Source organism: Macaca thibetana, chromosome 8 (assembly GCF_024542745.1).
Source record: "Macaca thibetana thibetana isolate TM-01 chromosome 8, ASM2454274v1, whole genome shotgun sequence".
NCBI classification, from domain to species: domain Eukaryota; kingdom Metazoa; phylum Chordata; class Mammalia; order Primates; family Cercopithecidae; genus Macaca; species Macaca thibetana.
Window position 1 is genome coordinate 24,501,752 of NC_065585.1, and position 12,725 is coordinate 24,514,476.

The following is a 12,725-nucleotide window of genomic DNA, read 5'->3' on the forward strand; positions in this document are numbered from 1 at the left end:
AATAAATAAAAATTAAAAAAAACATGGGTTTGAATCCCAGCATCACCAACAGTGTGGCCTTGGGTAAATTGCTTCTTCCTCTCTCTCTCTCTCCAAAGTTCAATTTTTTCTTCCGTTAAGGGGGGGTTAATAATATCAGTCATAGGGCTATTAGAAGCATTATATATAATAATATAAAATGATTTAAAAGTTTGCCTGGCACATAGTAAATTCTCAGTGAATAATAGCATGATTATTAAGGGATGAAAGGAAGTTAATAAATGGATAATTCTATTCAGCTTTGAATTTCCAAATCCCTGTATCTTTCTAATGTAAACATGAATGAATAAATGATATTTATTGCATATACACATGAATGAATATTGGGGTTTTTTTTCTCTATGCAATTAAAAAGTATCTAAAATTTACAGATACGGAGAACAGGTTAGTTGTTGCCTAGGGACAACAACTAGGTGGGGGTGGGGGACACACGACTAAAAAGGGGTAGTTGCGGGGGAGATTAAAGATCTCTGCTTTGTGGTGATGGAGTAGTTCTGCCTTGTAATTGCAGTGGGGTTTACACAAATCTACACATGAAAAAATGGCATAGAACTATACCTTCACATTGTACCCATGTCAGTTTCCTAGTTTTGATAGTGTACTACAGGAGGTAAAATATAACCACTGGGGGAAACTGGTAAAGGGCATCCCAGACTTCTTTGTTCTATTTGTGCAACTCCATGCTAATCTATAATTACTTCAAAATAAAAAGTTAATGACATAAAGTATCTGTTGAGAATTTCCTTCTTTTACCACAATTACAGTATACAGATTTCTCACTCTGTTTCTTCAGTAATCCAATTAGAGTTCTGGCATAAGCTTTGTCGTTGAACTTTTATTTTTATTTTAGTTTATTTTAGTTTATTTTATTTGAGACTGAGTCTCACTCTGTAGCCCAGGCTAGAGTGCAATGGCTTGATCTCAGCTCACTGCAACCTCTGCCTGCCGGGTTCAAATAATTCTCCCACCTCAGCCTCCTGAGTAGCTGGGATTACAGGCACCTGCCATAATGCCTGGCTAATTTTTGTATTTTTGTAGAGACAGGGTTTCACCATCTTGGCCAGGCTGGTCTTGAACTTCTGACCTCAGGTGATCTGCCCACCTCAGCCTCCCTAAGTGCTGGGATTACAGGCATGAGCCAGCATGCTGGGCCTGGACTTTAAATATATAATATTTTAAGTGCTCTCTCCCCATTGTTACCCCTTCCTAAGCCAATTCACACCTTCACACCATGGGTCTGAGGATTAAGTGGAAGCTAAATGTGCTACAGACAAAATTCCTAAAAGATGCAAAGTTTGGTCATCTTCGATTCTAAAATATTCTCAATTGATTAACACTGAGCAGCAGGATTAAGCATGTGGCTAGATATATTTCAATCTGTTTCCTGCCAGCACCAGCAAGGATGTGAGTATATTATTAAAATCCTCTGTGAATTAAGAAGTAAGGCAAATTAGTATCAGCTCACAGTTTGGAAGTCTCGATATGATACTACTAATCAGCAAATCAGCTGAATAACAAGAAAATCAGATAACCTTAATTTAGGTGATTTGGTGGTTGCACAGCTGTGTTCCCGGTATGTAGACCAGTACTTGGGCACCCAGTAAATATGCGTGGATGAATTAATGAGTGAATGAATGGATAGCGGGACCATTAAGGCATCCCATGGGAAACTGACAAAGTCTAAAAATAGGAGTAAAGAATTAATTCACCTTTGTGGCCCAGGTCTTGACGAAGCAGGACCTGCCAGGAAACTTTCTAACCCTTTTCTCTGTGTTCCTCTAGGCAGCTTGAAATCCACTCTCCAGATGCTAAGCACACAGTGATCCTAAGGAGCAAGGACTCAGCCACTGCCCAGGCATGGTTCAGTGCCATCCATTCCAACGTTAATGACCTGCTGACCCGAGTGATTGCTGAGGTCAGAGAGCAGCTGGGGAAAACAGGCATTGCTGGGAGCCGAGAGATTAGGCATCTTGGCTGGCTTGCAGAAAAGGTAAGAAAAATACCTTCCTCTATAATAGTCATCCTTCCCGAGATTCCCCCAGCGCTCATAACCACTAAAGTTATCTCATTCCATAGGCTGATTCTCTCATTCACAGTCTGTGTGGATTTCTTATCCCTCTCCAGCAGGCTACAGGCCTTTACATTATACAGGGGTTTTGTCTTAATTGAATTTGATTACCTGCATTTAGTTAAACATGTGGCAGATTGCACGGGGTCCAGGTTGTTGGATGATGGATGAACGAGTGAGTTGAGGAATAGTTTGATTTTAACTTCTATGTATGAAGGGAAGGGAAAATAACTCAACCTCAGAACAGAGCTGTTGCTTTGGGAGGCAAGGAAGTCCAAATTATTGCTTCAAAAGGGTTTGTGTGGGTTTTGATGAGCCTGTTTGTTAATAACACAGACACTTTTGAGATGATTCAATTATACATTTACAAGTAACAGCAAGGATTACTTGAGCAATTACTATAAGCTGGCTCTTTTCTTATGTTACCTTATATTTTATTTGTGCTGTTAAGCCAGCCGCTCTTTAATGCCATCATTAAAGAGCACCTACTTTTGTGAGGCACAGTGCGAGGCAGGAGTCGGGGAGGGAGTGAACACATAAAAAGACTTAGCCTCTGTCTCAGAGAGGACAGCTGCTGTGGAAAAGACTTTGGGTCATATTAACATGGTCCCTGATTTCTTTTCCCAAGTTATGGGATATGTTAAAGATAGTAAAACTCACTTTGTGGCCATCTCTTGGGAGTTACTCTTTCTCTCTATTTCAAAGGATTGAGTCTTTGCCATTGTCCTTACATATGATTGCTGTCCCTTGAAGTTGACCTTGAGTGCTCAGGAACGCTGGACTTTGGGGATGATCTGACCTCCCAGTGACTCACTTTCTAATAGACAGTAAATGGGAATAGTGAATGTCACAATAACACGTTTCCTGCCAAAGAACTCTGTCATCTGAGAAGGCCCGGTCATATGGCACCTGGAATAATACCTGAACACACCAGTTGGCTGTTTTCCGTCATTGTGCTTTGTTTGCAGCAGATCATGCCTGGGTCTTAGCCTAACAATTTAACACCAAATGGGTTGTTTGACTTGGTATTGTCCTATCTCTCAGAGATTTCAGAGAACCAAAGGGACAATGCAGGTGATAGGAGCATCCAAATTCATAATAAACACAAACCACCCGTAGCCTTTCATGAGTTTATGTGTTAGGGTTCCTGAAGAAAACAAGACCATAAATCTGGATGGCTGATACGATTTTGAAAGTCACATCTCTATCACTCTCCACTTTCTACTCTCTTCAAATGCATGTGTTTTTATTAGGAAAGGGCCTGATAGTCAAGGATCTTTCCATTACAAGTGGCAGAAAACTCAACTCAATTTAGCCTGAGCAAAATGGGCATGCCTGGGTTCTGATAACTGCAATGTCCAAAGATAAGCTTCAGGCATGGTGGGATCCAGGGACTTAAATAATGTATTAAGTCTAAGTCTCCATCTCTTTCTTTCCCTGTCCTTTCATTAGTTTATTACCAGGCTTCCTCTTTAGTTGGCCTGACGGTTCCAGGCTTATGTTTTCTTTGCTCCTGGTTGTCTCAGTGAAGAATGGCTTCTTTGCCCCAATTGTTCCAACACAAGTCCTGAGATTATAAGTCTAATTGGGTTGACTTGGATAATTTGTTCAGTCTTAGTGCTGAAATCAGCCTCACCTAAGTCATTTGCAGTGAGGATGAGGAGGGGTGGTTCTCTAATGGAAAAAATCAGGTGCTGTGCAAGAAAAACAAGCAATGGATACCAGGGAAGCAAAAGCAACCAACATTTACTGTAGTACAAGAGAAGGAGCTGATTGTGATGAAAAATGCTCTCACTTGGTTAAGGTTCTGGGTGGACTTGGAGATACAGCACATATTTTAGGATCCTGGCAGCAGATGGATGGGAAGGTCGAAAGGGATAATTGGAAAGGATTTAATGCAGGAATAATTTATAAGGTGTAGCCAAGGTTTGGAAAACCAATAAGAGAGAGAGAAGAACTCCAGGGCCAACAGTAGTAAGAGGCCACTACCATCCCTTGACCAGAAAGGGCAAGGAGAAGCAGCAGTTACCTGAGACTAGGGAGGCTTCTAGCTGTAGAAAAGTGCCACCTACTACCACTGTGGTATTTGGAAGAGAAATGCAGCCCCTGCCAACCCCTGCCCACTGATCCCCTGCTGGTGTCTTCCAAAGGCTGAAGCTGGCTGGAAGCCAGAGGCAAGAAGCCCCATGGATGCACTCTTTTTTTTTTTTTTTTTTTTTTTTTTTTGAGACGGAGTCTCGCTCTGTCGCCCGGGCTGGAGTGCAGTGGCCGGATCTCAGCTCACTGCAAGCTCCGCCTTCCGGGTTTACGCCATTCTCCTGCCTCAGCCTCCCGAGTAGCTGGGACTACAGGCGCCCACCATCTCGCCCGGCTAGTTTTTTGTATTTTTTTTTAGTAGAGACGGGGTTTCACCGGGTTAGCCAGGATGGTCTCGATCTCCTGACCTCGTGATCCGCCCGTCTCGGCCTCCCAAAGTGCTGGGATTACAGGCTTGAGCCACCGCACCCGGATGCACTCTTAAGGTGAGTCTCCCAGGGTACAGAGAAGGATGGGAAAGGTAGAGACTGGATCTGAAGGGGCAGAGGGAGGCTGGCCAACACATACAATCTTGCATCTTCCAAGTTGATGGTCTTAATTCTTAGAGGTACTTTTTTCTCATCTCTTTAAATACAAGCTATGTTTAAAATCATTACCATTATTCATGAAATTAAAAAATCTTCCAAAGGTTACTCTTTCTCACCTATAATTTGTCTCATGCCTTTTGCTTATCCCAAATTATTAGCAGACATATTATTAGACATTCTCATGGAACAGCAATAAATGTGCATATAAAGCTCTTCCTGTTTTTAGCATATGATTGTTCTTATGATGTAATTTCAGATCATCATTCCAGAGGTCTCCTTAAGGGTATTATGCAGAGTATCTGTAAGAGCAGTAATGATCATGGATAATTATGAGAAGCAAGAATGTCTTTTATTGCCTTCATTTTCACGCTTCTCAGAAGATTACCATAGATCAAGTTTAAGGGAACAAATCCAAACTGGATTTTTTTGAATAAATATTTAATACTGAATCCTGGTGTGCAGATATATGAATGGTTTTTAGCAAAATGTTACAATGAATGGCAAATCCTTAATACGATGCCTTTCTTATATTATCATAAATACCATGAATTCGCTTGGTATTTGTAAAGACATAAAATGTGATCCTATATCTATCTAGCTGTAATTTATCTTAAATTGACATTCTTTGTCTTTTCCTATGTTGTTATATTTTGATTTTGTAAATTTATCACAGTCACTCTGTGACAAGGTTGTACAGATTATATTTAATTTAGTTTCAAGTTTTTAGAAGTGGCATTTATGTGAACTCAAAAAATATGAAACAACAACTTCCTTTTTAAATTTCCGTTTAGTGCAAATCTTAAAATCTCCTCAACACTATACAGGAGGAAAATTTAGTATTAACATTATTTTTCTTCATGAGATAGTCAGGAGACTTGAAGAATGGCTTCTGAGAAATGACAGGGATTTGAGTGAATGGAGACATTTCCCTGCACTCCAAGAGAGGAGAAAGAAGGAAGGCCTGTGTTAGTATGGCTTGTTGGGGGACTGGGGGGAAAGACCAGAGACTGATCTAAAGTGAAGCGAGAGTTCATCCTGGAGAAAAGTGATAAGAGGACCTGACACCTTGACTAGAACTTGATTATGGAAGATTTTTTTTTTTTAATAGACAGTGTCTCACTATGATGCCCAGGCTGGAAATCCTGGACTCAAGCAATCCTTCTGCCTCAGCCTCCCAAGTAACTGGGACTACAGGTGTGTGCCACTGCACCTGGCTACCAATTATGGAAAATCTGCTTTCGTCTGTGAGCACTGTTACCTGTAGATGGGTCATGTACATCAATGTAAAGCCCTTCCCATGTCCATATTAGCCTCAAATCTTTCTTTTTTTTTTTCTTTGAGATGGAGTCTCGCTCTGTCTCCCAGGCTGGAGTGCAGTGGCGTGATGTTGGCTCACTGCAATCTCTGCCTCTGAGTTCAAGCGATTCTCCTACCTCAGCATCCTGAGTAGCTGCAATTACAGGCACATGCCACCACACCCAGCTAATTTTTGTAGTTTTAGTAGAGATGGGGTTTCGCTCTGTTGGCCAGGCTGGTCTCAAACTCCTGACCTCAGGTGATCTGGCCACCTCAGCTTCCCAAAATCCTGGGATTACAGGTGTGAGCCAACGCGCCCAGCCAGCCTTAAATCTTTTAACTCCTTGCAAGCCCCCATGTGGCCCAAGATGAGCCACTAACTCCTGTGAATTGTAAAATGCGTCATGCCCCAAACACATTTTTCCCAATCTTTGTTTCTTAGTTCATCTAATCCTTTTACAATTATCGTTACATTTCAGATAAGAGAAAAACAAGCTAAGTTCTGACTCTCCTGCTACTTAGAAAAACAGTAATAAACAGGGACACAGCAGAATTGTTGAGTTATATTTTGTGCTCAGTTCATCAGGCATTCCCTTTGCTTTCCCTTGTTATCTCGGTTTGCAAACTATTTCTTGTCAGATTAAATATGCAAAAACACAACACAGCAAAACAAAAGCCCAGATGGGAGCTCTGAGATGCAAGTTCAGGTATCAGCTTTATTCATTTCCATTTCGTATTCTTTCAAATGGGAGCGTTTAAATAGTTGTGCCTCCCCATGGCGTTACTGGAGAAAAGGAAGTTGGTAATTCATACTTATTATGGGCAATATGCTTCAAATAATCCAAATCCAATGAGGTAAACTTGTAGTATTTGAGTAACTTTTCTAAGATCTCTCCTCTAGTATGCGGTAGATTTAGAATTTGAGCTTCTCTTTCTAACTCCAAAGTCCAGCACTTTCCACTAAGCTGACCTTATAAAGGGGCCCAGGAAACATCTGTCCTTATGAGTAATGCCTCCAACAATCCCATCTAGAGCAGTATCACAGACCAGAAGCACAGTTTCAGAGCTAAAAGACATACTAAGATAATTCAAATCCTTTTAAATTATGAAAATAAGGGAAATTTCCATCCTGGCTAACATGGTGAAACCCCGTCTCTACTAAAAATACAAAAATTAGCTGGGAGTTGTGGCGGGCACCTGTAGTCCCAACTACTCTGGAGGCTGAGGCAGGAGAATGGCGTGAACCCGGGAGGCAAAGCTTGCAGTGAGCAGAGATCACGCCACTGCACTCCAGCTTGGGCGACAGAGCGAGACTCCGTCAGGAAGGAAGGAAGGAAGGAAGGGAGGGAGGGAGGGAGGGAGGGAGGGACGAAGGGGAAATTTGTATACCTAGGCCGGGCGACACTTACCAAGATCTTCTCATCTCTCCTATCCATATACATCCTATATCTTCAACTGCTTCCGTTCTTCTCATGACTCTAAAAGAAGAAAAACAAGGAGGAGAGATTCTCTCCTTTCTGTCCTTCTCTTCCATTCTTGACTATGTCAATCAACCAAGTCTCTCTGGTTAGGTTCCTTCTTTTATCTTCCACATAGTAATCCTCCTCCCTTTTCTTCCTTCCTAATTTTGTCTTATAAAAGTTCAAACAACAGATCCTACAGAGACTGAAATCATATTTCATAGGGCAGATTAGGGGAAGGCAATTTGTATATACACATACACACACACATCTCTATGAATTTCAGTTATCACTATTTAATTAGATATGCCAGTCTTTCAACAATATGGTTCAAGTTTCTGCTACCGAGGCATATTAACTGTGAGTAATTTCACAAAGTACAGAACTTATTGCTAAGTCTTCAGTTCACAAATTCCACCATGTAACTAGCAGATGTACATCCTGACTGGTGACCAATCACATCACTTCTTTCAAAGTCTATGGGTGATTGGCCATGGCACCTCTGTTAGTCACCTCACACGCAGACAGCAAAGGAGATAACTCCCTTTCCTCCCTGTCTCCCAGTGACAAATCCATATGACACTTCACAAGGATGGATCCTAGAAAGAGGGAGTTGTCCCACAAAGATGACAGTGCAGCAAAGGTACAAAAAGTGATAATACTGGAAATGAAATTTGCATCAAACGTAAATGGAATGATAGCAGAAATAGCTGCCCTTGGGAATGTTCACACTGATACTGTTCTAGATAGCCGCCAGAAGAACTTAGGGAAGGTAAACGTATAACCCGTTAGTGAAGACTGTAGCTGTGATGAAGGATGAAGATGCCCCAGAGGAGGTGACACTTGTGAAAACTTCACATTAAAGGAACTCTCAGAGATAGTTCACATCATTGAAAGTGCAAAGGATAAAATGTTGCTAGCTGATCCAAACTTAGAAAGGATGATGACAATTTGCCAAAGCATTAAAAAAAAAAGGCTCGTTCTATATTATAAGTTAGATGAGAAGAAGACGAAAAGTTCTGTTCAATCCTTCTAATGTTTTAAATTAGAGATGACTAAATAAACATTTACTCTTTTTCTCATCTCCCTATGCGTATATAAACTGACAGTAAGACACTTTTTAACATTTTGATAAAAAGTTTTAAAGGTCATGTAATGATCCTAATTTTTCCAACTGATTAAGATTGCTTAGTGTGGTTTCAGCTTTCATAATCATTTTTATTACCCAGCACTACTGTGCAAAGGCAGAACTGAGCGATTTCTCAATCTCTCTACCTCCCTGTATCTATCTATTCATCCCTATCTAATTACCTATTTATCTATGTGAATATATTGATATCTCTCTATATACACACACACACACACGTATGTATATATTATAGTCCATATTCTTACATAATTTGTTAGATCACCATTAATTTTCAGTTCCAACAACAGCAATTTACTCATCCCCCCTAATTCCAGGTAACTAGAACCAACCAAGTGATTTCTTTCTCTAGCTACATTGCCCACCTACATTAGAAGAATCTCAGTGTGAATGTAAAATAGCCCTGGCCCTAGGAAAACAGGCTGCTGTAATCAAGATCTTGACAGTGTAATTAACAGAGAGATATTTTTGGAGCCCCTAAGCATATCAGCCCCACCATCTGCCTAAAAAAAATTACCTAAGTCAGAATTTCTCACTGCTTCTTCCAGGAAGAAAATAGTCTCTGACCTGAGGGAACTCCCATCTGATAAGAGAGAGAAATAGAACTACTGTCCGGGCTACCCTGGCTTGCATCATCCCTAAATCAAGACTACTGGTTATGGTAGAAAACACAGTCTGTTAATGCAATTAAGTGCTAATAGGCCTGTTGTGTTGCTTTAAAAGGGAGTCATCAAGTTCCTGAGTGAATCACCTCTGAGATGGAGCAAGACTAAGAAAAAATCTGGCAGCAGCTTGGGAATCTTCCCATTAGTCTTTTGCTACAAGTGTTTAAACTAAATGTGCCAGTATGAATTTCATTCAGATTGCCTCCATCATCTATTCTCTCAAATGAAACATCAGAGATTTTAAATTGGGATGAGTGAGTAAGTGGGTGGCAGCGGCAGTATGAAATATGCCCACTTTTCTGCATGCCTTCACAGTCATGTGAATTTAGTAAATGGAATTTAGTAAAGTGAATTGTTCTCACCAAAGTAGAAACATCAGAGCTGCCCATGTAAGAGCAGGGGTGCATGTACATTTTATTTCTTGAAGGCTGATTCATACAACTTCATATGGGCCTGCTTCAGTCTCTTTGGAGAGAACCATGGAACTTGAGATAGAAAGCCCCCTGTGCCTGGTCACATGGTGCTATGGTTTGAACTTGTCCCCCAGTGTTCATGTGTTGGAAACTTAGTCCTTAATGCAACTGAGTTGGGATCTTTAAGAGGTGATGAGGTCTTGAGAGCTCTGCCTTCATGAATGGATTAATGTGATTATCACAGGAATGGATTAGTTATTTCAGGAGTGGGTTCCTGAGAAAAAGGATGACTTCAGACCATTTCCTGTTAGTCCACACGCAGACAACAGGGCTGCCTCAGGCACTGGAGGCCCCACATCTGTCCCAATGGGCCTAGGATTTGAGACATGGAGTCAAAGGAGATCATTCTCCATCATTAAGTCTTAATGTTGTTTTCCCTTTTGTGTTTTGGACTTAACTGGGACCAGGTACCCCTTTCTTCTTGCCTATTTCTCCCTTTTGGAACAGGAATGTCTATCCTATGCCTGTCTTATCATTTTATTTCAGAAGTAGATAACTTGTTTTCATTTCACAGACTCACAGCTGGAGGGAGTTTGCCTCCAGATGAATTGTAGTTTGAGTCTCACTCATCTGATGTAGATGAGACTCTGAACTTTGGACTTTTGAGTTGGTGCTGGACCAAGTTAAGATTCTGGGGCTATTGGGATGGAATGAATACATTTTGCATGTGAGGAGGACATGAATTTTGGGGGGAAGGTGTGGAATGCTATGGTTTGAATATGTCCCCAAAGTTCATGTGTTGGAAACTTAGTCCCCAGTGCAACAGAGTTGCATTCATGGAACCTTTAAGAGATGATTAGGTCATTGGGGTTCTGTCTTTATGAATGGACTAATGCCATTATCATGGGCATCAGTTAGCTATTGCAGGACTGGGCTCCTGATAAAAAGGATGCTTGACTCCCTTCCAGTCTGTCTCATGTGCACGCTCTCTTGCCCTTGCTTCTTCTGCCATGGGATGATACAGCAAGAAGGTCCTCACCAGGTGCAGGCCCCTCATCCTTGGACTTCTCAGTCTCCAGAACTATAAGACATAAATGTCTTCCCTTTATAAATTACCCAGTTGGCCGGGTGCAGTGGCTTATGCCTGTAACCCCAACATTGTGGGAGGCCAAGGTGGGTGGATCACTGGAGGACAGGAGTTTGAGACCAGCCTGGCCAACATGGTGAACCCCATCTCTACAAAAAATACAAAAAGTAGCCAGGTGTGGTGGCGCACACCTGTAGTCCCAGCTACTCAAGAGGCTGAGGCAGGAGAATCATTTGAACCTGGAAGGTGGAAGTTGTAGTGAGCCAAGATTGTGCCACTGTACTCCAGCCTGGGTGACAGAGCAAGACTCTGTCTCAAAAAAAAAAAAAAAAAAGCAAACAAACAAACAAAAAATTACCCAGTCTACGGTACTCTGTTATAGCAACACAAAACAGACTAATGCATGTGCCTTGCAGACTCTACTGAACCTACTTTTATTGGGCATTACAGATTGCCCTTTCTTTATGAAACAGATGTGTTCCAGAAGAGCTGCCTGACTTTGGTCAAAACATAATGATTTTCTACTAATTTCTATTATTTGATTTTTCTGGTCACCTCCTCTTTGTCCCACTGGTAAGGAAGATATTTCCCACCTGAAACAGGATGAGATGGCTGAACACACACTACTCAGCACTGGACAGATGAGATTAGCAGTAGTTTATTAGTCACATATACTCACAGCCTGGGAGGAGGACACTGCACGCCACGCAGGGCCACATTGGGGTTGCACTAGGGAGCAGAGTGACACAGCAGAAGCACTGGGAAGCATATTTTGCAGTAATAGAAGGATGAGGTGTGCCCTGGTTCCCAGGGGAGATGTGATTGGCTTCTTTGAATAATTTCGCAGGCTGCTAGGGAAATAAAACCCACTAGGTTGAGGACTAGGTGCAGTGTAGCTGGTCCAGCTGATATGAGAACTAGCTGTTTGGCGGGCATATCATGGGAGCCAGGTTAACTCACCAGTAGGCTTTTGGAGTCATGTGAGGTTCAAAGATGTCAAGGCAACACATGATGTTTTAAGCCTTACGATGACCATGAAGCCTACATTGGTCAATGTCTCTAAATTCTTTAGAAGCAGAGTCTGAGATGGAGATTCTTGGGGAGTGATTAACTGAGTAAGGCTCTTAGGAGAAACCTGTAAGGAAGTGAGTGAAGCAGGCTAGGCTGCAGAGGAAGGTAAACAAAAATGTAGTATTAGCTGAAATCTAGTTTCAGCCTGATCCCACTGGAGCTCAAGAGTAGGAATAGCAGGACAGAGCTCTCCCACTTTAAGCCAAGGGAACCAGGACTTTCTACACCCATATAAGGCAGCCATTGGCTATGGGCTCCCATAGAGGTAGAGAGAGGCCATTCCCATCAGCCAGGGCAATTCTGTAGAGAAGGAAAAGGTTAAGCTGTGACCAGTCAACATGTACATCCAGTGAGGCTAGGGTGCACTGGCCTAACAAAGGGAATTTTGGCAGGCAACCAACAATATCTACTGTAATCACTGGTGTATTCCCATGAAGGAAGGAATTCCATCAGGGATTCCTTAGGTATATGGGACCTTTAGGTGGGACAGATTTAAATATAATGGCTACTACTGTGACACGTTGAAGGTTATAGCCACCACCTAGAAATTTACTTTTATTTACAGCTGTATTCACATTCTAATAACTCACGTTGGCATTTACTTGCTCCCTTGTCCCTCACATCATGGAATAATCATTTCTTTTTAATGCTTTAAAATTCTCAAACGTCGTTTTCAGAGTTTCTTTGCATCCTTATACGTTTGGTTTGGGCTTTTTATTACTTCTAATGGAACTGGGCTGCTATGCAATGCAAATGAACACATTTCATTTTTCATCCTGAAACTCTCTCAAGTTGGTATCTTCAGGTTTGTAAGTTGAATTCATTTTCTGGTTTAGCAAGTCAGTCAATTTGAAG

At 41.6% G+C, this 12,725-nt stretch overlaps 1 protein-coding gene across 1 annotated transcript in view; it reads left to right on the forward strand.

Annotated features, from left to right (window-relative positions):
- SNTB1 (syntrophin beta 1) overlaps positions 1-12,725 on the forward strand; it is a 279,233-nt gene that overhangs the window by 169,091 nt on the left and 97,417 nt on the right. Inside the window, exon 3 of the mRNA XM_050801632.1 lies at positions 1,822-2,029. Within this exon, the coding sequence (XP_050657589.1) occupies positions 1,822-2,029 (208 nt within the window). The remainder of the gene's footprint in view (positions 1-1,821; positions 2,030-12,725) is intronic.